Here is a 23,503-nt window from a genome sequence, read left to right as displayed (position 1 = left end):
ACATGTAAATCTATTTACATTGTACATCTTGCTTCATGTTCTAATAGGAATTAATAGAAATCCAATATGGTTTAAGTTAAGCATTGAATTGTCCTTAATGGTTCAAATGGATTTTTAGAGATGTTTGTACTCGGCACAGTCCAAAGCTTTCAAAGACAAAACTTCACAGTTTTTATGGGCTCATATAAGGAACCAGGAAACAAATGAAGTGATCTCTGGGAAACATTCACAGTCTAGGAGACTTAAATAATACAAACTACTGACCAAACAAAAACATGCTCCCTGCCAAAATTTAAAAGGTGTAGATATATTACAACTGAAATCTTGTCCATCCTAGATCCATGAAATTAGTAAGATGTCTTTTATGTGTCAAGTGTATTGTTGACATTTTATTACAGGGTGAGTATTAATTAATACTAGTAATAGCAAATGTATATGAGTACTTACTGCATGCAGCTACTTATATTTTCTCAACTCTTTCTATAAACTTATGTGAAGGATATTATTTTCCATCTTAGAAAACTGTGGTCGGGGCGCCTGGGTGGCGCAGTCGGTTAAGCGTCCGACTTCAGCCAGGTCACGATCTCGCGGTCCGTGAGTTCGAGCCCCGCGTCGGGCTCTGGGCTGATGGCTCAGAGCCTGGAGCCTGTTTCCGATTCTGTGTCTCCCTCTCTCTCTGCCCCTCCCCCATTCGTGCTCTGTCTCTCTCTGTCCCAAAAATAAATAAACATTGAAAAAAAAAAAAAATTAAAAAAAAAAAAAAAAGAAAACTGTGGTCTATCAGAGTCACACAATTAGTAATTGGAAGGGCCCCAATATCATGTTTGACTCCCAAAACACATATACTTAATTCGCTTTATGTTGAAGGTTCTCTGATTGCCTCAGGTTTACTTCAGACAGTGAAAGAACCCTACCCAATTCCATGAGATGATTCTTAATTACGAGTGAACATTTTAATTCTGGAATCAAAGTGTGCCACATATGCAAACAAGGTAATATAATTAGCCAAGGAACAGGAAGTTCCAAAACATTTTGAAATAGGCCTGAAGTTACGCACTTTTGAATGCTGAAACACAAGCAGAAAAATAAAGCACACAGTGACTGCAATAAGGAAACTCACTTGGAAGCGATTTCTGTATGCTCACAACTCTCCAGGCGTGAGGTTCCCCCTTCCCTTAAATACAGATCTGTTGTTCCTGCCTTTTACACGGGACTCAGAATTAAAAGTCAGGCTATTTTGTTAGAGCAAATGACAGGACAGGAACTGGCAGCTCTCAGGAACGACAGCAACTCTGGGGAGCATTTATCTGCGTTTCTGTCTTGCTCTCTTTCTCTCTCTCCCTCACCAGGTACTTTCTCTCCTTCTTTCAGTCCTTCTGCTCTTCTCTGTGGGGAGGCATGTCCTGCTGTTTCCGCCCTGTCTGTGGCCCAATTCATAATGCCTGCCTTCTTGTTCACATGTGGCTCTTTTGGACCCAATGACCAATGCTTCCTTCAACTTCAACCCTGCTACTAATCACCTCATGTTTCTAGTTTTCCGGTTCTGCAGGGATCACACTGATGAGCCCAACTCATCCTTACAAAACGTTGGTCATAAGGCATGGATCTGAAGTCACCATGTCTGAGCTGTCTTTTGTTCGGTGTCTGACCCCATTTGTTTGTATTTCAGGTATTTAGAAATAGAGTTACATGTTATAAAACATGCCCAATGCCTTCTTGGAGGTTAGGGGATGAGAAAACTTCCCAAGGAAGACGGTATGAGAGACCTTTGTCAATCACAACTTCTTTACTGCATCCTGTGTAGTAATCTAAAGGAATTTCCAAACATCGATGGTACATAAAAGCAGTATGTAAGGATCTCTGAGGGAAGTAATTCACTTTTCCTAGTATTGAACACAGTACTACCTGCTGCATAGTGTTAGCACAGTTTAAATAATAATGTGAATAAAAGCAACCACAAAATAAATGCCATTCACTGATCTTTTATTGTATGTTGCACACTTCTATGCATTATTAATAATTCCTCCAGTAACTGTAAAGGGTGGATACAGACATCTGTATTTTACAGAAGAGTTAGAGGTTCAGGAAGCTTAAGTAAGTACCTGGTCAGGAAACTTAAGTAACTGGTTATATCCCATGGAAGTGGTAAATACTCTAAAAGCTCTACTTCTTTACCATATTTTGCTGACAATATATTTTTGCATTTCAACAGGCAAGTATATTTTAAAGAAATTAAGATAAGAAAAATACTAGACTACATTTATGCAGATATCCACCTTTTCTGTTTCACTTCCTTTTCCCTGAAGTTTCAAGTGAACCCTGGCGTCATTTCTTTCAACCTAAAGAAATCCATTTTTGCATGTCTTTACAGAACAGGTCTGCTTTGATAAATTCACCTTCATCCCTCAAAGATATCTTCATTAGAAACAGAATTCGAGGTTGATAGTTCTTTTCTTTTGGCACCTTGAAGATGTTCTACTGTCTCCTGGCCTCCATCATATCTGATGAGAAACTTCCGTCCTTGGGATTATTGTTCTCCTGCATTTAATATGTCATCCCCCCCCCCCCCCACCCACCTGCCTGTGACTACATTCAAAACTTTTTTCTTTATCCATGGTTTTCAGTGATTTTGTTATGTTTCTGGGCTAATTTTTTTTTTCTTTTTAGTTTATTCCCTTTGGAGTTTGTTGAGTTTCCGTCATCTATAGCAAGTCTGGGAAGTTTTCAGGCATTATTTCTATGAATGTTCTTTCTGTACCAACATTATTTGCCTCTTCCTTAGGGACTCCAGTGACACAAATGTGATATTTTTTGATATTGTCTCTCAAGTCTCTGAGACCCTAGCTATTTTTGGTTCCAATCACTTTTTTTCTTCCTGTTATTCCGATTGGGATAATTTCTACTGCTCTCTCTTCATGTTTCGCCTGCTCGTTTTCATCTCCATTCTGCTCTTGAGTTCATTTCATGGATTTTAAATTTCAGATATTATATTTTTCACTTCAGTTTAGTTCTTTTTTTTAAAGACTCTATTTCTCTTCTAAGAATTTCTATCTATTCATTTCAACAGTGTTTACCTTAGTTCACAGCAAATGGTTCTAGTAGCTGCTTTAAAGTCTGTATGAGAATTCACACATCTGAGCCGTCTTTGGGTTGGCGTCTGCTGATTGCTCATTCCTTTGAGAATTGGTCAGATTATCATGGATGTTAGTATATCAAGTAATTTTGGATTATAGCCTAGACATTTTGAACATACATTGCTAGACTTTGCATATTGTAAAAACTTCTCTGGAGAATATTGATTTGTTGTTTGAAGGAGTGATCTGCCTGCATGTCTGTCCTTTTCTTCTGTGGGAGTCTTTGCAAGGTCAATTCTGTTTTCAAAGCCTTTGCTATGCTGTTTGGGTCTGCCTGAGGTAATGTGCCACTCAGGAATCTGGTACTTGGGTGGTTTTGATACTGTAATTTGTTCTCAGAGCCTTCACTGCACTTCTCTGGGCATTTTCTGTGCATGCACAACTTGGGGAGTAAGCTCATCACTTGTGTAGATTCAAACACAGAATTAGAGATTCTCTTCTCTGGCTCCCTCTCATCTGTGGGGTTTCTCCCACACCCTCAGGCTTCCAAGGCCCACATTTCCAGTTTTTCTGGCTGGAAAGATTAGGTTTTCTGAGTTTTGGCCTCCTGAGCCATGGCCCAGTTCCATGCAATTGTAGCACAGTGCAAAGCAGTGAAAGAAAAGAGAAAACCTCTCTTTTTTTTTCCCTCACTCTTTGAAAATTGAGGGTTCCTTTTTCTCATTCTTATAGTAAAAGGGTTAAATCGTCATTTGGGATCTTAAGTGCCCATGCCTCCCCTCGGGTAGCAGTGCAGATCTACTTTTGAGGCCTTGAAGACAGGACTGGGAGAATAAAAAGAGAAGACTTCAACATGGGGACTTTCCCTATACTCTGGCTTACAGCAGCCCCCTTTCCTGCTGATCTAGTGAGAATGATGATCATATGGGGATTTTTGTTTTGTTTTGTTTTCTGTTTGCACCTTTTACACTTTTACAAAGTTCCCAATCTGACTTGCCTTCAGGTCCAATCTAGGAAGAGAAAAAAAGGAAAAACTCAGAAAACTCTTTGTAGCCAATTTTATCTTTCCTTAAGGCTAGCTAGACTTCTCTCCTTAATCCACTTGCTACTGTTTACATTTCAGACTCCTCAGATAGTTGTTTGCCATGTGGGTCCACGTTTTAGTTGTGATGAGGGGAACGACAGAATGGGCTCCTTACTCACTGGACTGCCTCTAATTCACGTTTTCACCCCTAGCACTTGCCTCAGAACCTGTCACATGATAGACAATAAAGCAAATGAAGTGAATACAAACGTAAAATGTGAGGCTCCCCAATGTGAAGGGAATATTTGTGTGTGTGTGTGTGTGTGTGTGTGTGTGTGTGTGTGTGTGTGTGAATGAAAATGTAAACCGTGAAGCTTGCCAATTCTCTAGCAAATTCTGGTAGGACCTGGACGGCACATGTTTGGCTCACAGTCTGCCACTCTTCCCACGCTCAGATATGATCAGCACTTCTCCACTGCTTGGCTGCCTGTGGAGCCTGAACGCAGCCACAGAATATTCCTACACCACAGACCAGGAAGCCACTGTCAGGTGGATAGCACGGCATATGGGGGACAAGCCGGCCTTGTACCTGGCTTTCAGATGTGTCCACACAAAATGTGCAGCCTGCCTTTCCCATTTAACTGCAGTGGCTTCTCCCTGTACGTTTCCACCTTCCCATCCTCTTTTCTGTAAGATTGCAGGTGATGGACATGTTTTTTTTCTTTGCCAAATGGGCTTGTGGAGAAAAATAAAATCTTTTTTTTTTTGCTCTCTTATATAAAGTCTATATTTTCATGAAAAAAGGTAACTTGACTATTGTGTTTCACAGAGCTTTCTCTCATTTATACCAAAAGGTACTTATTTTAGTATGTTATCCCTTGGGAAATGATGAATTTGTTTAATAGATTGGTAATTATCCCGCTCAAAAATGATCATTAGAATTCCTCTCTATTTGATTACTATGTATCACCAAACGCACAACCCATTTATCACCAGCTGCATCCATTAATTCAGCCTTGCTGGTCCATGCATAAGAGACTACTCTAACTTCTCATTTTGAGTCTTTCTAAGAAAAATATTGGTAGAAAGTAGTATGCCTTAAATATATCGGACTTAAAATCTCAGTCTGTACAAATTTTTATTTTTATTTTTGCTTTCTATTTTTATTACCTGAAGACTACTTTCCAATGGCGTCACAATCTAAACAGAAGTGTACTTTTTTGTTAGGGGATTGGAGTGATTATTACCTTCTAGTGATTATAGTGGTAGTAAGAGGCCATGTTTGTAAATGTGAATGCGTCTTCATGTCTTTGTACGTTTGGTATGGAACGCTATCTGTGACCCAATTAGATCCTTACTCAAAGGTACTCTTTCCAGAATTTTGGAATATCTCCACTTCTAAAATGGAAAATCTGGTCCGGAAAATGAGCTCCTAGGATATACTGAGCATGTGTGCGGTGCAAACACTGAGCACGAGTTGATTGAAGGTTGATATCATTGAATATGGAGTTATCTAATAAGGTTTCCCTTGGATTGTAATTCAGGATCTGTGGTTTGGGATTGTGCCCATCCATGCTATGGCTGAAATCAGAACAATAAAGAGGAAAGAAACTGCCTGGTACAATCTAAGCGGTGTTCACAATCTAAGTTTGTTTTTCTTTTCTCCTTCACCCCACCCCCGGGTCTCCAGTTTACCGTGGTTTCTGGGCAGTCCTGATGCTTCTGGGGGTCGTCGCCGTGGTGACTGCAAGCTTTCTGATCATCTGTGCAGCCCCCTTCGGGAGCCATGTTCTCTATAAAGCCGGCGGAGGCGGGTACATTGCTGCAGGTACGCACTGGGCAAAGGGTGTGATTTCCAGCCATGGGTTTCCTCCATATCTTCATATTCTCCTTTTCTAGTTTCAGATTTCAGGCTTCTAGTAGTGGTAATACAATGATATTTATATACAGTATTTCTTGAGCGCCTGCTACATGCTCCACAGCCTTTCCTCACTGTATCCATATTGTATTAAGAGGGCACTAGAAGGGAAATTAACCTGTTTACTCTCTCTGTAAAATGGGGTCATATCTGTAATAGCAGGATGTGGGTGAACTTTTCTGGGTGATCTTAAAAGAGATAACCTCCTGATGATATTACAAACCGGCATGATTTATTTATCACAGGTAAAAAACATCCCTTTCTACAATGTCCCCATTCAGTTTTCTTAACTGTGGTTCATGGGCATTAGCGAAACACATTCTCTCCCTGGCAAAACCTGCGTTTGTTTTAGTCGGCTTTACAACTAGTGTTTTTAATGCCTGCTTATGGTGATCATAGCACAAATAGAAAAATAATCGACTAGGTGTGTCTTGTGAATGTTCCATCTTTTTCATTTAATTGGGAAGTAAAAGCCAGAAGTCTAATCCGAAAACATAAGCGCACAGGTGATTTGTAAAGATAACAGTTCTAGAAAATTAGACATACTTCACTATAGTAAGACCAAATTTCACATGACTAAGCTATACTATAATGTCAGATAAGAAGGACCATTTCTGTAGAAATGGTAATGACAGTAAAGAAACAGGATGGATAGCTTTGTTGTCTCTAAATCATTTCAGAGACAGCTCCTCATGTGTTCCCTCATCATTTAATCGATGGTCAATTCACAGTTCCTTTGAGCACGCTTTTTACATAATATTGTACTTAATTCTGTAGAGGGAATAAAAATAAGAATAATCAGATACGGATCCTCCATTCAAAGACCTCAAAAAAAAAAAAAAAAAAAGAAAAAAACCCATCAAATCAGAGTCCTGTTTAACCCATTCTGTCATTCTTTTGTCTTATATTCAATTCTTTTCCTCACTGTTGTTTTTAAGGGCCTGGATTTCTTCACAAAATTTACCTTTGTAAAATATACAATGCAGGGCTCCTGGGTAGCTCAGTCGGTTGAGCATTCAACTTCAGCTCAGGTCATGATCTCGTGGTCCGTGAGTCTGAACCCCAGGTCGGCTCTGTGCTGACAGCTCGGAGCCTGGAGCCTGTTTCAGATTCTGTGTCTCCCTCTCTCTCTGCCCCTCCCCTATTCATTCTCTCTCTCTCTCTCTCTCTCTCTCTCTCTCTCTCTCCCTCTCTCTCTTTCTCTCTCTCTCTCTCTCTCTGTCAAAATTAAATAAACATTAAAAAAATTTTAAGGTATACAATGCAGTGTTTTTAAATATGTGTTCAGAGTTGTGCAAATATTACCACTCTCTGATTCCAGAATATTTTTATCACCTCACAAAAAGACCTTATCATCTCCCCTCTTTTTCTCCTTCTGGTGCTGAGTAAACAATCATCTACTTTCTGTCTCTGTGGGTTTGCCTCCTCTGGAAATTTCATATAAATGGATTCAGACAGTGTGTGGCCTTTTGTGTCGGTCCATTTCAGTCTCATAACTTATAATATCCTTTCTTTCATTCATAATTCCATAAGACTAAACCCCTTATATATCTTAAAACTGACCATTTTCTGAGCCAAAAATTTTTTTTCTCCCTCAAGGAGGAAGGGAAAACCACATTCTACCTTTGCTTCATTCAAAGATCTAGTGAAGGTTTATATTTTTCCATGGTCTTCCCAGAAATAGCAGCTGTCTGCTAGAGTTTGTAAATATTTGTTTCTTCTCATTCCTTGCTTTTCTTTTTTAATCTTTTCCAATAAGGGAACTATGTACAGTTGACCCTTGAACAATATAGTTTGAACTGTTTGGGTCCACTTACACACAGATTTCTTTTTTTGATAAATACAGTACAGTTCTATAAATGTATTTTTTCTTCCTCATGTTTTTATTAGTGACATTTTCTATTCTTAGCTTACTTTATTTTAAGAATACGATATGTAATACATATACAAAGTATGTGTTAATCGACTGTTATCAGTAAAACTTCTGGTCGAGTAGGCTATTAGTCATTAAGTTTAGGGGAGTTAAAAGTTATAGGCAAATTTTCAACTGCAGATAAATTTGGGGGAGTTAAAAGATATAGGCAGATTTTCAACTGCGCATAAGGTCAGCGCTCCTAATGCTACATTGTTCAAGGGTTAACTGTAATAGCGTTAGTTCAGTACATATTATGGATAGCATAGTTGCTTTATACTCAGAAGTGCTCTGATCCTTGGTTTAGTCTGGTCGAAGAATTATGTGTCTCTGTGTGTGTTTAGTGCTTTTGAAAAAGAAAAAGTTGGTCATTTTTAAATTGTACAAGAAAATAGTATATTCAGAGAATTATATTTGGCTGAGAACTCTATAGGAAGGTAAAGCATTTGATATATACTCCTATGCTTATGACCAGTGGGTTTTCTCTTTTCAATGAATCTTTGCTGTATGTGGGTACGGGGCTGAGGTCCTCCTTGCCAAGTCTTCATGCAATAGCCCCTGGGAATTGAGAGGTGCCCATGGTATTCTGGGACCCATTCTGAAAGCAACTGAACTGGACAATTATGAGGACACGTCCTTTCAAATTTGACTTTTAATTTTCTTCAGGGCAGAATTCTTTAGTGTTTATATAGGGCTATTTGTTTCCCCAAAACACAGAGAGATATTCTGTTGGATGGGACAAAATATTACTGTTCATTTTATTAGCTCGGGCAGAAAAAGTGATGTTCTCAGGAATAACTAAAGTTTATGGTTCAGTGGCAATTTCCACAATGAAGCACAATTTTGTTAAGGCAGTTATGGGGCTAATAAATTATCCTGAAGCTTGAGTACTTTGATAGAAGAATTTGTAAAACCTTTTAATTGTCTATTATTGACATTCTCAGGTGATGTTAATAAGCAAGTTATCCTTTCAAAGCTGAAGATGGAAACTTACATGCTATGCTATACGAACACTAGGAAAATATGTACTAAACACTAGGTTTTGGGGCCAGCCGGATTTTTGTGTACGACATTTAATATGGACCCATGCATATGATCATCTACTGAATTTAATAGAATTGAATTTATAATGCTTTCTTTGGTCAGATTTTATATTTTCAAAATGAAGAGATCTCATTCCATGCATCTGGTAGTATGCAATCTCTCTTTTTTTTTTTTTTTTTTTTTTTTTTTTTTTATGGGCCTCATCATTCCTTGCCTGAATCTCCCATGCTGGCCCGTGCCAATGCTCTGTGCTCTGCTGAGCAGTTAGTGACAGGTGCAGCTTGGGCCCAGGGTTGCCGTGGCAGCTTTATCAATGCCACAAACAAGATTGCACACTCTCTCTATTTGGACAGATGACTTTAGGACAGGGGATACCCAAATTCCAAATGGCCATTGCTGGCTGTGTGTGCATGTAGAAAGACTCCTTGGCATTAGCAAGAAGATTGTTTTGGGGCATTCCATGCATAGCTGAGTCATGCTGATGTCACAGTTGTTGGTGTGAGTAAGGAGTGGGGTCCATGGTATTCTTCTTGCTCTGTCAACAGGCTCAGAGCAAAACTTAGAGGACATATGTGGCCACTCCTTGCAGCTGGGCAGATTCCTCTTCAGGCAGTCTCTGGCCATGTGCTCCCCAAGTAGGTTCGGGTATGAACCAAGTGCATGGTAATTGTCAGGATTGTTATATTACAGAACCTGTTTCAGTGAGTCTAATCATACACGCTACAATGCCTAAACAAGTGCTGAAATTTGTTTTAATGTTGGCTCCCAGAGAACTTTCAGATCCAAAGGGGGCTGACACTGGTCTTCTCCTAACCCTGTGATATTGGAGGTTATAGGAAAGATGCAGGAGAAGTTAGAATGGGTAGGCATTGCATTACAAAACATTTAGCTTATATGGAGGAAATTATTATACCACAGAATATTCCTAGTGCCTGGGCAAAGTGACAGGAATTGTTGTGCCTGAGTAAGACTTCTAAGTGAACAGGAAAGAATAATGACATGATCTGGAAGTTCGGGGACACTGACATTGGGTGATAAGCCATAAAATGTAGAGATCAGCATCTTAGCAGCATATTAGGGTACAAAGATTTTTATTTCATAATTGAAATCACCTCTTCCTGAGTGACAAAGTGGAAGTATGTTTTTCTGCTGATTGTAGAGCTAGACTGAGTCCCTCCTGGGTAGAGGTGCCTGAAAAGCTTCTGAATCTTGACTAAATCCCTTGTGGGACCCTCAGGCTGGTGAGACTACGGGGACCTCTTAGAAGTCAGGAATATAGCAGCCTTTGTTTTAGTAGACCCAGGATGTATTAATGGAAGTAAATGGTACCTCTGCAGTGTGATTGGCCCTTTGGAACAATTAGTCCCCTGGAGGCAAAGTAGTGGTTTGACTCCCACCCCATTCTGTGACCACAGAGTTACCTAGACAGCTGTTGCCCAAGCTATTACTGGTCACCAGGGATACAAACTGAGTGAGTTGGGGTGAATTGTATAAATCCTCTGCCACGTGGGATAAACCGCCTGAAGCACCTCCCTCCACAGCTCATCCCTGCTCCCTTCAGATCTGGAGGGCAGTGCTTTCTAAAAGCGTAGTGATGCGAACCCTTTTTAAAAAGTAGCATAAGAAAGGTGAGCGGATATGAAGGGAATATAAAATTCGGAATCCAAAATACAACATAAAATACTGAATCAGAGTTAAATCGGATTTGTGGTTTGTTTTCCTTTTTCTTTCAAAAGGTCAATGGAATTTGTAGTAGCTCATCAGTTAAGCACATTTATTTCTATATGAGATAAGATAGATGTCATGGTTACAAACTACAAGATACTTTTTCACCTGAATCCTAGAAAAAATAGGTCATAAAGCCAAGGGGCATATTTCAGATGTTCTCTCTCTCTCTCTCTCTCTCTCTCTCTCTTTTTTTTTTTTTTTTTTGGCTGACAGTGAACACGCGGCTTCCAGGAAGTACTCAGTGTCATTCCTTGCTTCTCACGTCTTCCTCCAGATAAAGCAGAGCAAGAGAAGAGTATGTGGAGGAAACAGAAGACCATGGGCAGGAAGGGATTAGGGAAGAATTGCTGACGGTCTAGAGGCAGGCGCTCTAAACTTACAGGCATACGCATCTCCCTGCTTGCACCTGCTGTCTCCATGTCTATATAGTGAGAGATCCAGGCTATAAACAGCCACTTAACCCTGGACAAGAAAAGGGGCCTCTGTGTTAGCATAACAGACCTGGAAGACCGGCAAATGCTTGCCAGAATGGCTTTTCTAGAGCTTCTGGGTCTTTCCTAGTGCACCAGAGGTAGGCTCTTAGGAGAGGATCACAAACATGACCTCCCAGTGGGGAACAGAATATTTTACCAAAGTCAAGGACTTAACATTTTGCTTATAGCTGGTTTTGTTGGAGGCGAGTGGAGGAGGAAAGGAAGGGGGGACTAATGAAAACTGTAGGATACTGATACGTCAGCCAGATGTACTTCTTATAGTAGAATTAGTGTCTCTGATTTTTATGAAATACAGAATGACAGCTTGGATTTCTCTTTTGCTCAGTAAAAATGCTTAGTACACGAGATCTGCCTTCTAAGTACCTGCTTCGTACTTGCTGTGACAACTTTCTAGGAGTACTTGCCTTGTACTCTGGATTTGTGCCTTCAGTTGTAATATTTGGGAATTTGTTCAGGAAAAGTATTGTTTTGGATACTGATACTATTATAATGTGGGAAGGCCTCCCTTCAAATTTTGGTGTGGAATTTTAAATGTCCTCTCTATGACATTTCATGTAAACGTCAAGTGCTGGAATAAGTCAACCTTGGTCGATACTAAATAGGAAAGAACTCTGAAGAATTTTTATTTACGAGAATACTTTAAAACCTTATTACTTTTCTTTCTTGGATACTTCTTTGAAAGTTTATTTTTTCCCACATGGCCTTATCAGTTGGAATGTGTGTAACAGGCTGTTAGGACCAGACGTGTCCTGGCTCAGTTTCGAAAAGGGCACCACTGTGGTAGGTATATGATGCTGGAGTGAAGGGGCAGGTCCCCAGAGGAGAGTTCAGAAGGGATGAGTGAGACCCAGGTCTGCGAATCTCCACCACCCCAGCCACCTGAAGGCTGGGAAGGGACGAGGAGTGTGAGGAAGAGAGCTCTTATGCTCCTGAGTCTCCACCCTGAGCTTGGTGTGTATGTGTGTCCTCATTGGAGACTTCCAGGGTGATGGTCCCGCTACTGCCCAGATAAACCTAGGGTATGAGAGCTCAGTTCGGTAATAGTGTTACTGGGACTTTCTGGAAAACCTTGAATTGCAAACATGAATAAATGCTCTCCATAACCTTTTAAAAATGCATCTGTGTGGTTCCTTCTGAGAACTAGAGCTACAGGCCTGGCAGATAAATGCTTTTACTCACATGTCATTGTATTTTGGGAGTATAATTAATCACACCAAAAGGGAATTTTCAGATGTGTAGGGTGACAAGATCCTTTCCTGTTTATAAATGGCATCTCTGGTGTGGGGTTAGATTTTGGTATGGTGGGAAGGCAGAATGAGTTTCCATCACTTCATTCTCCTTTTTTAAAGTATGTGTATCATTAACATCTGTTATTAATTTAGCTAGGAGGGACTCAATTTCTTTCCAAATCTTCTGTTTTATTCAACATCCTTCCCCCAAATAGTCACATTGCTCAGAATAACTAGTAGTGCGTGAAAAAGGCATATTGCCTTTTTTAGTAAAATTTTTAGGTATTTTCTGAGGCCTTTTCCCCCCTTTATACTTACTTGTAGGAAAGAGAAGCACATTAGATACAGACTCCTCCAAATGACCAGATTGACATATGCTAAGAGTCTGTCATAGAAATTTCTATAACTAAAGTGCTGTTGGGGAGGGACAAGAAGTTTGCTCACTGGATACTTAGAGCAGAAAATGTCCTTAATATATAGAAGGGAACCAAAAGATATTAATATATAAAAAAAGGAAGGGGCAAAACATAAGAGACTCTTAAATAAGAGAACCAACTCAGGGCTGCTGGAGGGGTTTTGGGTGTGGGGATGGGCTAAATGGGTAAGGGGAATTAAGGAAGACACTTGTTGGGATGAGCACTGGGTGTTATACATAGGGGCTAAATCACTGGAATCTACTACTGAAATCATTATTGCACTGTATGCTAGCTAACTTGGATGTAAACTAAAAAATAAATAAATAAAATTTTTTTAAAAGGGAAAAAAAAGAAAAAGAAAATGTCCTTAATATATAGAAGTGAGCATAAGTCTGGATTCACCTGTTACCCTTTCTGAAATATTCAGCAATGGGCCTGCGGGGTGACTGGTGCCACCTGGTGGAGCATTCTAATAAGACATGGGCACTCCCTCACTTCTGAAATCTCAGAACTGGAAGGCACCATGGCAGTTTATCTTCTTGCCTCTTGGCCAGTCCTGAAATAGCCCAGTCATATGAGAAGCTCTGATGCTTTAAAAGATTTCAGAGAATAATATTTGCTAGCTATTAGCAGGAGCTCATGCCAAAGCTCAATAAAAACAATAACCAAACTAGCCCATGCCTGTTATATGCTTGTCCTGTTCCAGACACCTTGCTAAGTGTTTTACTTCCATTCATTCTCCATGACTGCTCTCTGTGGGAGGCACTGGCACCATCTCTATTTTACCAGCAAAGACCCTGAGACAGAGAGAAGTACAGAACTTTGTCAAGGTTGCTCAGCTGGGAAAGTGTGAAGCTTTCTAACCTGTGTACCTTTGAGGTCAGGTTTAAACCAGGGCAGTCAGAATCCAGGCCTGTGCTGTTCAGCCGCTTGCTGCTTAGTGAGTGTGACTGTGAGTAAATACTTCCATGGAGTTAAGTGAAAACCACTTTCCGGATGAAATCCCTAATGACTTGTATGGATGGATAAACCCTCATGATCATTCTGTATCAATAACTCTTTCTCGAGAGAGAACAGACTGTCGGATACGCAGAATGTTTAATGCCTATGATGATCATGCCAATCTAAGAAAGTAATAAATATTTGGGAAATCTGATAGACGTTGTATCGGTTTGGTTGACTAAATAAAAACATGAGTCCAGATAATGAAAGGGAAGGGACAAAGCCATTTGTCTAAGGAGATGTAGCCATCACTTCAAGATTCTATGTTTGAGTTGGAGCATCGCAAACCAAAATATTCATAGTGGTGGCTTAATTCATTATCCCCAAGACCTAGAAAGAACCCACGTGGTCACCCATAGATAAATGGATGAGTAAAATGTGGTCTGTTCCTACAATGGGACAGTGCTCAGCAGTAAAAAGCTGGGAATGGCTAGCACATGTACAACGTGGGTGAATTCTCAGTCATCATGTTGAGTATGAACAGCCAGAGACAAAAACTGCATGCGGTCGTGCTTTCATTCCTATGGAGTTCTGAGGGCAAAACTCTGCTATAGTGATAGATGCTTTGGGTGAGGGGTGTGAGGAGGCGTGAAGAACCTTTCTGTAGTGACAGTGATGAATATGTTCTGTTTTCAATGGACTGTGGCTACACTGATGTTTACATTTATCAAAGCTCATCAAACCATACACTTAAAATTTGTACATTTTTCTCTATGTGAATTATACCTTGGTTTTAAAAAAATGAGAAAGAGAAACAATGAGCCTGGAATGCTTTTTACACATTGGAACAAACTTCAAACCACTGGGGCTTAATATAATACTTTCAAATATGAGTACGGGATAAGTTAAAACATGTTTGTATGAAGACTATTTATGGATCTTCTGCAAAAGCCCCTTTTGGGGACTTTGTCAGTCATGCTTCTCTGTGTCCCTATGCAGAACAAAGAAGGCATTCGTTATGTATTTCTTGATTAATTGCTGTGTTTCCTTTTAGAAAATGACAGTAAATACATTGCTTTTTGTTTCATTTTTGTTCTTTCTTCTGGGCATGTCAGATCCACAGTTGCCATGCTATCCTTTGTACTCTTACCCACACTCCAGATTTTTCCTTCATTTCTGTCATTAGCATGAACCCTCTCCCTGCCCTCCAGGGAACTCCACCTAGAAAAGTAACCTCATCTCCCACCACCTCCTTGGAATATTTTCTCTATATTCTAGAATGTCTTTTGAATGTCTTCAGCCTAGTGTGTTATACCTGCTATCAGGGTGTATCAGGGTGTCCGTTTGTGTTATGCCACAGGCTACTTTGACCTTGTGGCAGTTGACTATTGCAGACCTCATTTTCATCTTCTGAAAATAGATGCAAGAAGCAAGCTGAAGCTATCATCCTAATTTTTTTTTAATGTTTATTTTTGATAGAGAGGGAGAGACAGAGAACAATAGGGGTTGGGGGGTTGTAGGCAGAGAGAGAGGGAGACACAGAATCCAAAGCAGGCTTCAAGCTGTCAGCACAGAGCCCAATGCGGCGCTTGAACCCACGAACCATGAGACCATGACATGAGCTGAATCAGACACTTAACTGACTTAGCCACTAAGCACCCCATCCTAAAATTTTTTGAAGCTTACTTTGTAGTTCTGTGTAGATTCCCTTGCTGAATATTGCCCTGTCTCTAGAGTACATGCATCCTCCAGGTAGAGAAAAGGCAGTTTTTTTCTAATTCTAATTTATTGTTCACTTCAGCTTTCTACATAATGCATTTTTTTGACTATGGAATTCTGTGACATTTTCAGTGCCCAATGAAAGCTGAAATGAGTTGCCACTGAATTTGTGTGGGAGCATGACACAGAGAGTCCAATGGAAGCATCTTGAGTTTATGATTCTTTCCCAAGTGACCAATAGCTGCTTGTGATTCAAGTTGTTAAAACACATTTCCAAGGGGTGCGTGGGTGGCTCAGTCGGTTGAGCATCCGACTTCTGCTCAGGTCATGATCTCATAGCTCGGGAGTTCAAGCCCCGCGTCGGGCTCTGTGCTGACAGCTCAGAGCCTGGAGCCTGCTTCGGATTCTGTGTCTCCCTCTCTCTCTGCCCCTCCCCACTCGCATTCTGTCTCTGTCTCTCTCAAAAATAAATAAACTTTAAAAAAAGAAGTTTTAAAACACATTTCAAGGCAGTTCAGTTACATCTAAGCAGTTAAAGATCAAGCTTATCGTTTTTCAGTAACTCCAAAAGGCTTTTGTTTTTTAATACAAATATGTCTATTTCTAGGCAAGGATATAGGGGTTTGACATTTGCCTGTCTTTTTGAAGAGTTTCCATTCTTGTGGCTAACTTTTCCCTAGGACTACATTTTTAAATTTGTTTTTTATAAGATAGTATACAAAATCTTCATAGTGTGTCTTATTTTTCCATACTTTTTTTCTATGAAATATTGAGGACATGTAGTTTTATTTTTCAGTCTGTGACTTGGTGTTGGGGAAAATTCTTTTGTATTTTTTTTCCACATTGTGATCATTTCCATATTGTTTATCATTAGCAATTGTGTTCCTGATGGCCATTTGTGACTAAATTTTATGTGACTTTTGTTTCAGAGAAAATGCTTTCCAAATTGAATTTTTGATATTTTTTAATTTTTTTAATGTTTGTTTATTTATTTTTTAGAGAGAGAGAGAGAGAGCGAGTGAGCGAGCAGGGGAGGGGTAGAGAGACAGGAGAGAGAGAGAGAGAGAGAGAGAGAGAGAGAGAATCCCAAGCAGACTCCATGCTGTCAGCACAGAGCCCCATGTGGAGCTCGAACCCATGAACTATGAGATCATGACCTGAGCCAAAATCAAATTGGATGCTTAACTGACTGAGCCACCCAGATTCCCTGAATTCTTGATATTTAGAGGGAAAAGTTTTCAACTTCGTAAGAGAATCCGTGTGAAATCATAAGTTTAATGGCTCTTCCTCACACTGCTAATTAATAAGGGAACCAACAGGTTCTTGTGACTGATTTGTCCATGATTTTATTATCACAAATCTTCATGGGTTTTTGTACCTTACTTTGATTATGCCTCCAGTGAGCTGTTTTATGAATTTTTGTTGGTCTTCCAAAAACTAGGTATTTTTAAATTTAATTGGAAATAAATCATGCTTTCAAAATATGACCAAACTTAAATCTAACTTAATTTTAGAAGTAAATTATTACCTAAATACTAGAAATATTTTCTATTTCTGCTAAAATCATAGTGGCAGGTGAGCTTGAAATGCAAATCACTTGTTGCTCAAGACAGTTATTAGTTATATTTTCATGAATGAGAGTCCTTTAAGATATCACGGGATAATAATTAAGATTTTTCCATAGTATTTTGCTGTTAGTATTCTCCCAGATGAGACTCTCCACTTGGTAGGTGAACCGGATCAGTAATATTACTGTTCAGTAATAGTCACAAATAAAGTTGCGGAAAGAAGATGTATCTTGCTGGTTATATGAACACACATACCCTCCTCCCATTCCCCCATATATATAGAGCATATATATGCTCTTTCTAACACGCATAGCCACAGATTCCCACTACACTTTTTTTTATTCATTCATTTTGGTTTTTGTTTTGAAATATTTTCACATTTACATTGAACTTGAAAGTCTCTTCACCCAGAGACTCCATTCACGTTTCACTAACCATCTCAATAATGTCTTTCACAGCAAAAGGATCCAGTCCTGGAACAGGCTTTGCATTTAGTAGTTGTGTCATTCGAATCTCCATCAGACCAGAATAAATCCTAGGTAGACCTTCATGACTTTGACTCTACAAGAGTACAGGCCTGTGATTTTCTACAGTGTTCCTGAGTTGGCGTGTTTGATGTTTTCCTATGGCTGGATTTAGGCTCTTCATTTTTGGCTGCATCCCAGCAGTGATGCTGTGCTATTCTCCTTGTGTCTGACAAGGTGGTTAGTGACATGAATATGTCATGCCACTGGTGATGTTCACTTTGATCATTTGAATAAGGTGATATTTGCTAGGTTTCTTCAGTATAAAATTACTGTTTTCCCCTTTACAAATTGATAAGTGTCTTGTGGGAAGAGACTTTGAGCCTGTGTAAATATTTATTTCTCATCTACATTTCATTTACTAGTTTTAGCATCCATTTTTGTTTCTTGCCTGAATTATTACTTAAATGATTGCCAAATGGCGATTTCTAACTCAACTATTCCTTCTACATTTATAAGTTAGCATTCTGTAAGGAAAAGCTTTCCCGTCTCCCTGCTAATTTATTTATTCATTTATTTATATCACTGTGGGCTCAGATTTCTATTTTATTCAGTAAGGTATAATGTACCATTATCATTTGTTGTTTGATAGTCAGATTGCCTCAGAACTGTCTGGGGAAGTCCCTGAAGCTCACTTCTGAGACATTCCCACAATTCCTTGAGCACATCTGATGTTCCTGACTTACCTGGTACTTTCTGTCCCAGCCTGGATACAACTATTTCTTTGAGATGCTTGGGTCTGATATTTAGAAGCGAAGATCTGGATACTTGGTATGTTCCATGCTACTGGGGTGTTGCTGCTCTCAGACCCTCTCAGGGAACAGAACCAGGTAATATATGTAGGCATATACACACGGATATATTTTAACACACACACACACACACACACACACACACACACTTCTCTATCTATTATCTATCTATCCATCATCTATCTGTCTATCTACCTAGAACCATAAATTCACACTGATATATTTAACTCCAAACAAATAGAATGGAGTTTATTCTAACTTTCCCCCTTTCCAAATTTGTAACTCCCCTTTCAGGTGGTGAAGAACATGACTCCAACTAACCTCAATATATTTATTTGTTTCATCAGTCTACCTCTATGTAACAGTCTCTTGATTCCTCTGTTGGCCAGATGTCTCACACAGACTCCCCATCATAAATTCTTACTTTTCAATGTCTGTTAGTTCATTTTCTTTCTGTCTGTCTCTGTCTCCATGTGCAAGTGTATACATGCACACATACACACACTGGTATAAAACACTGGCAATTTTAATAGGTAAGGAAACTCTGTCTTACCCCATGGGAAGATATAATTAGAAGCTGGTATGATATGAATTAAATGAACAGTATCCTCAGTTGGTGAACAAGTTAAAGACTGCAGTGATAGAAATGCCTATTTTCATTGCTTTCAGGATGCAAATGCTCTTGAATAACAGCAGTTTTAAGTATATTTTTTAATATTTAAGTATATTTTAAGTATAAGTTAATTCTTCCTTATAAAAAATCTCCACATGATTACCTGCAATGTGTTTTTTTGAATACTCTAAATTCAGTAATGAGTTTTGTAACTTTTGAAAGGATATACAAATAAGGCTTCTAGTTTTTCACAAAGGCAGTTTTCTTTTTTTTCTTTTTTCTTTTTTTTTTTTTAGTAAAAATACCTGAAAGCACAAGAGATTCATATGACGGAAGAGAGATAAAGAAACATATCCGCAAATAATAACAAAGGTTTGCAGTGTGTTTGCATAAGGCAAATGGTATGCAAATAACTAAGCCAAACTTTTACATTAGGAGAGAACGGTGTCTATATATTTGCAGGAAAATGTATTGAAATGCACAGAGTTGCTCGACAACACATGGCCTTGCCATATTGTTGTCAACATCTGAGGTACGGCTTTGCGAGGAGTTTGCTCGCCGGCTATGACTTTACTATTTCTCTCTGACATCGCTGTTGTTCAGTGGTTAAATTGCACTCTTCTGTGCTGCCATATTTGCATTTACATTACAGACCACAGTGTGAAGGATGTTTCCTATTAGTGAAGCATCTATGTTGATTCTTCATTGCTCTGTACTTTGTATCACGATTATGAGAAAGTTTGAGACTCACCTCGGCATATTTATGAGCCCTTCTTCTGTGAGTGCTTCTCAAGATTCTTTATGCAATTGATGGCCCAAGAGAGAGAGGGCATCCTAAATACTGTAGGAGCACAATCAACTGGGGAAGGGTGATTAATGGCTAGGCTCCTAAAAGCTACTGTGTCCTACCAATATGCCACCATCTCTGCTCTCAGTCCCAGGGTTATGTTTACCTTTCAGACTGACTGGCAATTAGAATATGGAGATTTGATGCCTGATGCTTCTGTTCCTTAATTCAAAAACTAATAGGTCCTTGATAGGTTTGGGTTGAACTTTTGAACAGCTAGCAAATGACCTCAAGTATATTTTGCTTAGGGACAGATTTGAACCCCTCAGGCTGCGTCCTGCTCCGGATCTGTCACTAGTGAGTGAGTCAGCCAGCTGACTCACCTGGGTTTGCAGCTCAGAAGTGCTGCTCCCTTCTGTTTTTTTTTCAGTAGCTGCCACATGGAAAAGTATATGCTTTGTGGTGTTCTCAAATTTTAGCATCCGTGAAGCTCTCCTGTCATATTGCTCCCTCCCCACATCCCCACATTCTTTTTACTTCCTTTCTTTTGTTTGGTAAGGCTCTTGCTCTTAAACCTGTGGTTTTATAGTCCACTGAACTTTTTCCAGGCAATGTTTCCTTTATGCTGTGATCCATCTTACCGTATATATTTCATTTCGAAAGAATCATGTATATTCTTTTACATTAGTCCAGTGCTTTCATCTCCGTTCTTGTCTGGTACTCACTTCAGCTTCTGTTTTCATTGACACAATTACCCGTAGCACCAGTCAGCTGTGTTATAATAACATAACAACAGTCAGAAAGACCTGAGCTGAAAATCAGCTCTGAAAACTGCTAGTTAAAAACCAAGGGTTAATGGTACCTATTTTTACCAGTTTATTATATACTGCAGTAAATAATATATTACAGTGCTCACCCCAAACCAGACATACAGTATAGATGGGAAATGTTAGAAGAAATTCCACCAGGCAGGATCTTTGACTCTTATGTTCACAAATGCCTAATACAGAGCCTGGCATACAGTAAGTACTCAGTAAATGCATGACAGCTGTTGCCATTGTTCTTATGTTGCCATAGCTCTCATCTCAATGCTTTGAAAATTAAAGATAGACAATGTGCATATAAAACACATAAATAAAAAGCTGACACAAAGTAGGTGACTTGGCTAGGATGGTATTTTTAGAGACATATCATCAGGCAAATGATTGGTTAGCGTTCTTGGGAAAACATCTTCATAAAGCCTAAAGGTCTTTCGTTTTGTCCTTCCCAGGCATCCTGTTTTCCCTGGTGGTGATGCTGTATGTCATCTGGGTCCAGGCAGTGGCTGACATGGAAGGCTACAAAAACATGAAAATGAGAGACTGCTTGGAGTTCACCCCTTCTGTTCTCTATGGCTGGTCATTTTTTCTGGCCCCAGCGGGGATATTTTTTTCTTTGCTAGCAGGATTACTATTTCTAGTTATTGGACGGCATATTCAGATACATCACTAATCAAACAGTTGCTTCCCATGTTTTCTTGAGCATATTCAGATACATCACTAATCAACCTGTTGCCACCCATGTTTTCTTGAGAGGTTTTAGAAGAGAGAATTTTTTTTTTCATTTTGTTTTGGTGATCCCAGCATAGAATTAGTTGGCGAGCTATTTAGTTGCTATTTGAAGTTCACTTTTATATTTTACTTGTGATTTCCCCTAATAGGAAGGTCCTAGAGTCTTTCCCAACAGCCACATGTGTCCATCTCACATAGGTGCTATCAAGAACCTAGTTCTGTAAGGAGCAGGTAACATGGGCCTCCCTTTCATTGCACCTGTTAAAGCTCACGCAGGTTACAAAGGCCTGTTAATGGCATAACACCACCACCTGGGCCAATGAAGCTTTGATTGAAAGCTTCCTTCTTGGCGTTCACTTCTGCTGCTATTAAAAAAAAAATCTTTGGAGAATAATTAAGAACAGAATACGAATGTTGTCAGAGAACTTACTCCATTTCTTCTCCACACACATGCGTATCCCCATACACATTCACTGACTCCTGTGAGCCAATTATTTATGACTTAAAAATAGATAGCATGTGCTATCAGTTAAACACATCGGCTGAAATGGGCCACAACCAGACTGAGAACGTGTGCTTATTCCACATTCTCCCCAACAGTAGTTTGGTTACTTACTTAATCACTTAGGTTACTTAATTGTGCATGCTTACATAAACCTTAAACTATGTTTAAAAGTGGCAAATCTGCACTGCCAAATTACATATGATGCAGACTGGGTTTTCACGAGCTCAGTGGATTAATTATATGTAACATGGCTGAAAATATGTAACAACCAAGCACCTTAGCTTAGTTCAGAGTTCTGTTTGATATTTTAAAATTCCTATTTAAAATTATAGGCTAATATGTTCAGCATGTGAAAATGTATTGATGAAATGTGCTTTTAATATGCACTAGCTATAAACTTTCAAAATATTTCCACATGAAATAATAGCCTTGCTGTATTAAAGACCATGAAATAGTAACTTTCCCCAAGATTTTCTAGGTTGTAGTTCTTCTGATAATTTGATTCCCTTAATTATTGTCTCTCAGTTCCTTCATCTTTACAGTAGGTATTTTAACATTTACAGATCTGCTATTTCCTTTAACCTCCTGGAAGAAAACTTTGTGCTGGTTGGTGAATAATTCTTTCTTACTTGCTAGTGTAGACATGTAGATGTTTTGCATATCAAAGATGTTTGTTTGGCACTAATTTTCATTGAAATCAAATCCATCTGAGAAGCCCACGTTGCATTTGCATCTTGGAAACCTCCACCAAGGAGCAGTTTGGTGTTGGTGAGGGAACAGAGAACCTGTGTGGTATGAGAGCTTTGTTCTGGACACAGCATTTTGCTCTGCGGCCATTGTGAATACCTAAGGCAGGACTCAGAGACAAATTAAGAGTGACCGCCGAGAAGATGCTGTGGGATAGAGGGGCTATTGCTTTCCATTCCTCGGTTCCCCTGATGGAGAGATTGCCTGTCTTCTTACACATTGGTCCTTTCCGTTAACCTGTTTCAGTGGGAGGGATTTCTGGAGGGATCGCCACCGTCTGAGGTATCTGCAGAATCATGAGGGCATTTTAGTGTTTAGTGACAGATAGGATTCGCATGCAATAAAAACCAAACACAAGAATACAAGACAAAAAAAAAAGCTTCAAGGGTTTAACTGGTTTCTCAAGCCATCTGAGTTATATCATAAATGTTTTTTGTGATCCTTGCCTTTGTCTTTTTCTGTTTTCATTTTTATATTGCTCCGTTTACTTTGCTTTTGGCTTGATTATTAGAAAAATAATTATGGGTTCTGTTATGCATATTTGCTGTGATATTAAGTTATGGCATGCCATTAAGTTTTCCAGACGATGCTAGATGTATTTGATTAGTTCATGTCATCTGTAAATACAATTCCTTTTTGTAGAACTTTGGAATGGAGCCTTTTTTCTAGTGTATTATATGTCATTTAAATTTCACATACAAGCTGCTTTCAGTAAAGGTTTGAATATTTATAAATTTCAGATGGTTATCCTCGTTTTCTAATACACTTATGCGGCTACCATATATTTATCACAAGGCAATTGGCTGAATATCTGATGTGTATGACACTTTTACACAGATACACACTTTGGAAGTATTTCATAGTTGTAATGCATCAATCACATTAATTCAAATGCATTTCCCCATCTACTTACCAGCAATCTGCGGAAGGAAGGAAGGTGAGTTCTGTGTGCTGTGT

General features: G+C 39.2%; 1 protein-coding gene across 4 annotated transcripts in view; it reads left to right on the top strand.

Moving 5' to 3' along the window:
* TMEM182 (transmembrane protein 182) overlaps positions 1–23,285 on the top strand; it is a 78,149-nt gene extending 54,864 nt beyond the window's left edge. For all 4 annotated transcript variants that reach the window (XM_045445567.1, XM_045445566.1, XM_045445568.1 and 1 more), the window contains 2 exons: positions 5,789–5,926; positions 21,015–23,285. In XM_045445567.1, the coding sequence (XP_045301523.1) occupies positions 5,789–5,926; positions 21,015–21,235 (359 nt within the window). In that variant the 3' untranslated portion in view covers positions 21,236–23,285. The remainder of the gene's footprint in view (positions 1–5,788; positions 5,927–21,014) is intronic.
* The last annotated feature ends 218 nt before the right edge of the window (positions 23,286–23,503 follow it).

This window comes from Leopardus geoffroyi, chromosome A3, assembly GCF_018350155.1.
Source record: "Leopardus geoffroyi isolate Oge1 chromosome A3, O.geoffroyi_Oge1_pat1.0, whole genome shotgun sequence".
NCBI lineage: Eukaryota > Metazoa > Chordata > Mammalia > Carnivora > Felidae > Leopardus > Leopardus geoffroyi.
This window is presented reverse-complemented; position numbering and strand designations above follow the sequence as displayed.